The 5,000-nt window shown below is 42.9% G+C and overlaps 3 protein-coding genes across 3 annotated transcripts in view; 2 read left to right on the top strand and 1 right to left on the bottom strand.

Moving 5' to 3' along the window:
- Nucleotides 1-2,871, top strand: part of LOC134438351 (uncharacterized) — a 2,981-nt gene extending 110 nt beyond the window's left edge. The window contains exons 1-3 of the mRNA XM_063187902.1: nt 1-1,022; nt 1,556-1,632; nt 1,765-2,871. The exon at nt 1-1,022 is cut by the window's left edge and continues 110 nt beyond it. Of these exons, the coding sequence (XP_063043972.1) occupies nt 813-1,022; nt 1,556-1,632; nt 1,765-2,758 (1,281 nt within the window). The 5' untranslated portion in view covers nt 1-812 and the 3' untranslated portion in view covers nt 2,759-2,871. The remainder of the gene's footprint in view (nt 1,023-1,555; nt 1,633-1,764) is intronic.
- Nucleotides 1-5,000, top strand: part of cdh16 (cadherin 16, KSP-cadherin) — a 97,196-nt gene that overhangs the window by 75,921 nt on the left and 16,275 nt on the right. The window lies entirely within an intron of this gene.
- Nucleotides 2,940-4,155, bottom strand: LOC134439247 (uncharacterized). Its single transcript, XM_063189145.1, has 2 exons — nt 4,148-4,155; nt 2,940-3,698 (listed from the first exon to the last, which is right to left on the bottom strand). The coding sequence occupies exons 1-2, from the start codon at nt 4,153-4,155 to the stop codon at nt 2,948-2,950; spliced, it is 759 nt and encodes a 252-aa protein (XP_063045215.1). The 3' UTR covers nt 2,940-2,947.

Raw genomic sequence — 5,000 nt, forward strand, 5'->3', positions numbered from 1 at the left:
TTCAGTGGCTTGCAAGGGGTAGAACTATTTCAATAACATAAAGTGATGAGCCTGGGTAATCCTGCAGGAAGTGGTAAACCTGCTAATAGATGGGCCAGGGGTGTCATTTGGGTAAGAAAATGAGGACTCCAGCCTTTTCTGTTAGATGATTTAACACTACTTCAGGTTACCCTGGGCCTGGTTTGCTACCAAGCCTGGTTCATTGAATACTCCCCAGTCTCATAGTGTAGACTTTCTATTCAAGCCTGAGAGTAGGTGGTAACAAAACTATAAGCTTAGACGAGAGTAAATTCTGTGACTCTTAAAATACAGAAATACAAATAACGTCTAAAAAATGTAAATACATCTGTGGCACAATGTATACTGGTACTGGCTGTACCCTATATGCTTTACAGACCTTGCTGCTCACATAGATGCACAGGAATGCTTTTTAAATATTCATATGCTTGTGGCATACTCCTATTTCAACACCATGTTTTATGTTTCCAATTGAAGAAAGGTATCCATGCCAATAAATCAGTGAGCACAGTAGGCACATTCAAATTGACATTCAAGTGGAGGATTGTCGGTATTCAGTTTAAGACAAGTTTTGGAATACTGTGCTTTCATATGTGGAACAATGTTCTACAACCAGAATATTTTAAAAACACAACCACATTTTGAATACATGTAGTTTACATGTCTCATGCACGGAGATAACAGACACCATTATATTAAAATCAGAATATTCCTTGCATGTAACTTAACTGTGCTCACTGACTGTGTCAACACTGACAATAACTGACTGGACATTACCATGATAATAACTGACAATGTTGTATTGGCAGGTGGTGCTCCGGGACACAACACTGGTCGTTTTGGTGCGATGCAGATGTTCCTGTGTTGCAGGTACTGCATTGTGTAATCATGCGGTGGCCCTTCTCTTTCAAACGGCGCACTACTCAGAACTGCATGTACCAGTTGTCCCCCCTGTACACAGCTGTACAGAGTTAGAGCAGCAGTGGCACAAACCCAGGACAGCAGTAAGTTTCACAGTAATACATGTTTAGCACATATTATTTCATATGGATGTACAGTACCATGCAGTGTTTCTACAGCTTAAAATTTCCAATGTCTGTAAGAAATTCTGCAGAATTTGTATTTTTCAATATTTTTTTGCCCTTAGCTTTTCCTAAAAGATGTCAAACTTTGACCCAACGCGTGCCAGCTTTTGGTAGCTAAGAGTGCGTTACAATATGCAACCTTGCCTCCTCCACTTGTGCTTGTGGCCTCACCCCACCTCCTGGCCCCTCCTCCGTGGAGAAAACGATAAAGTTTCCCAGCTGTCAGCCTAGCCACAACAACTTTTGAGGGACTGTTTTTCATTCACCATCCTAATTGCAAATGAGAAGAAGGTTTTACAATTGAGCTTTTGCAAGACATTGAAATATAATGCTGTGGTCCGTGAGGTCATCATGACCTATTACTTCCTGGTACGAGGAGACAAGCACAAGTGGAGGAGGCAAGGTCGCATATTGTAACGCACTCTTAAGACTTGTATCATGTATTTTCACAGGGTATAAAACCTGGTGCAGTTTCAGACCTGAACCTGGTCAAGCCTGTTCAGAGTCGGAAGGGCAGAGGAGGATTACGGTAAGCGTAAATAACTTCATATTGTGTTGGTAGTGGTGCATGTATAACACACATTTTTATGTGTAAGTGTAAATAACTTCATATCGTGTTGGTAGTGGTGTGTATAACATAAATTTTTATGTGTAATTGCAGGAGCACCCTTTACCGAGGAATGATTGGCCCACTGCCCGATCTGTCAATTCTCCGTGTGGATGAAGTGTATAGTGTCTTGCCTCCAGAGGATAGGCCGCTTATCACAAAAATGGGGATTGGTACAGACAAGCGACTTGTCGAGTCAGCATTTGGACTTGTCCAGAGGGGGAGTGTACTCTCTTACCAACAGCCAAAACGCGACTCCCGATCCACAGAGGTACATCCACATGCTCCACCTCCTCCATCCCTCCCCCTCGCGAGCCACCAGCTGTCACCAACAGAAAGTGTATGGGTCTGCACAGAGGAAGAGCAGCTGCATCTGCAGAGCCTCCAATTGACTATGGAGATGGCACATAAAATTGAATGCTCCACGAGGGCGCAGAGCAAGGACCAAGGCTGGCACATGCTACGACAGAGCCGTGTAACCTCCTCACGATTCAGGGAAGTGTGCCATGTTAGGGGTCAGAGCTCAGGGGAGGGGCTTGCAGAGAGGATGATCAAAGGCACAAGACAAACCGCCAGTATGAGGAGAGGATCTGAACTGGAGTTTGATGCGGCCAAAGAATATGTGAAATGCAACAACGTCAACTACACACCTTGTGGGCTAGTAATCCATCCCCAGGCGCCATGGTTAGGAGCCTCGCCAGACGGCCTTGTCTACGATCCCACTGCCACTCCATGTCATGGTTTAGTAGAAATCAAATGCCCGAACGTGAAGAGTTACATAGATTGTAAGTACTTACACATGTGCAATGGCACATTTACACTGAAAAAAAGCCATGCATATTTTTGGCAAATTCAAGGTCAGCTCCTAATCACTGGAATGGAGTGGTGTGATTTTTTTGTTTGGGCAGAGGAGGATTACTTTGTTCAGCGACTGCAAGCTGACGAAGATGTACAAGGCATAATACGGCAGAGGTGCGACAATTTTTTCTTTAGCATTTACATGCCCAAGTATCTGTCAATGAGACGTGCACAGCTGATTGGCAAATAATCATTCTGTTTTATTGTACAGTCACAGTGAGTGTGTATGTGAATCATAACATGTTTTTCAATATCATAAATACAATATGGAATCCTTTTACAATTTCATTTCATAAAATCTCTTAATAATAATAAAAAAATATATATTATATATAGGCTGTTGATTTTTCTCTAATTATATAGGAAACAACTGTCAGCATTACTTAGCCCATCTCTTGACCAGGTCTTTGTTCTGATAGTTACTAAGCAGGCAAGCCACTGCAAACATTTCATTTATGCTGCCTACAATGGATAAAGGTACAACAGTCTCAAAAATCTTATTCTCTTTGATCCGTCTGATAACACGCTCAACTTGCACTCTGAGACTGGCTATTTTCTGTGTTTTAAGAACACTGGGTGCTGACATCTGGGAAGACCTTTTGAGAAAAGGCGGACAGTAGACCTTGCATTTCACCAAGTCGTTAATAAGAAATCCTTTATCAACCATAATGGCCACATCCTCTGTTAGGAGGTCACTTAACCCTGACTTCCTAAAGACCTCTTTATCACTTATTGAGCCCTCGTAGAGTGAAGAGATGAAGGTGATAGGGCCATGGGGGGCTATCCCAATAAGGGCTTTCATTGTGCAGTGAGATTTGTAGGTTGAGTACATCTCACTTTGAATGACCGGGGAGGATGGAGTTTGGCATTTTAGCTCTGTACAGTCCGCTATTATCTGAGTGTCTGAAAACTCCTTGAAGTCATCAGGAAGGTAAGCTTTCACATCCTCAGCCTCCATCCAGATGGACGCTGAGCCCAGGAGGGTGTACAGAAAGTTGGTCCAGGAACAGATAATGCGACTTACGGTGGAGGTGGAGATGTTGAATCTGTTCGCCAAGTCCAGCTCAGTGTAACCAGCGGACAGGTACATCAGGAAAAGGAAGAGTTCTTCAATGGATTGCAATGCCTGTCTCTGTTAAAGAAAACATAAACCAGATTCACACAAGATTAAAAGGTATTGCGTGTGACTAATAATTGACAATGTGTATGTTTCTGCTGATTTTTCCCCTTCCTTTTTGCACATTTGGCATGCATTTTCAGATCACCAAACAAATGTAAACATTAAACAAGGATGACCCAAGAGTCGAGATGACCCAAGCGAACATAAACATAAAATTCTACTTCTCTGTGATTATTTCGTTTGTTAAGAGAATAATGTTATAAAACCTGCACGAGCCTGTGTGAAACAGTAATTAAGTTAATTAATGTTTACATTTGGTTATCTGAAAATGTTAGGTGTGCAAAAAAAATCAGTAGGCTAGGACATCCCATAAGAACAGGGCTACAATTTTAGGTCGATTGAATTATTAAACCCAACAATACAATTGCATACCATGTGGGCAGGACGGACAGATGTCACCTCTTCATTCCTCCTCTCAGCAGCTTTGGCCCTGGATGCACGAACCATCTTGTGCACAGCTGGTTCGATCATTTCCCAAAAAAGCATGAATTGACGATAATTTGGAAATCTACAAAAGGAGACCAGAAAAGTATTAATTTACAAAAAGGCTGCAATTTAACCACAAACTCATTGGGTTAGCCTACTAATGATGAGCGGGTTGTTTGTTTACCTTGTGTAGAGTCGGATGCTGGCCTCGGACTGGATGAATCTTTCCAGGGCAAATGTATTACAAATTTTCAATTCCATTAATTGTTTTACTAGGGCTTCGTTGGTCTCTTCCAATTCCTTGATCCTGTCGAGGGCCATGTCCAGGAATGCTGCCTCTGGTGCTTTGGGGTAATCGTGGTCATCACCAGGTGGTGTGTGTGCGCACTCCATCGCTTGATCGTCAGCTGTTGACTCTGCCGTGTTTACCGGCTGCACCCTCCCCCAAACACTCACCCTCGGTGGTGGCTTTGTATAATTATTCCACTGGAACAGTACCGGGACAGCTCCTCTCTGTAATCTCCTCTTTCCTGACTCCGTTTTAGGCAATATCGTTTGCTCTTTTAAGAAATGCAGGCTGCATACCTTCGTGTGGGGTGTGGGGACAAACTTTTCGCGACGGATGTTGACGAGCCATCTCTTCCTTATCTCTAAATCGCTTGGAAACGCGTGAAAGCTCAATACGCCATTATATGTCGATGATGCCGAACACATCGGCACACAACAGTGTTCATGATATTGTTTCTGTTGCTTGCTTAGATGAAAGCGGTCCTTTTTAAGACTCATGTCACCTATTTGGTCAAATCTCCCGGCGTCTTGTAGCTAT

This window comes from Engraulis encrasicolus, chromosome 22 (genome assembly GCF_034702125.1).
Source record: "Engraulis encrasicolus isolate BLACKSEA-1 chromosome 22, IST_EnEncr_1.0, whole genome shotgun sequence".
NCBI lineage: Eukaryota > Metazoa > Chordata > Actinopteri > Clupeiformes > Engraulidae > Engraulis > Engraulis encrasicolus.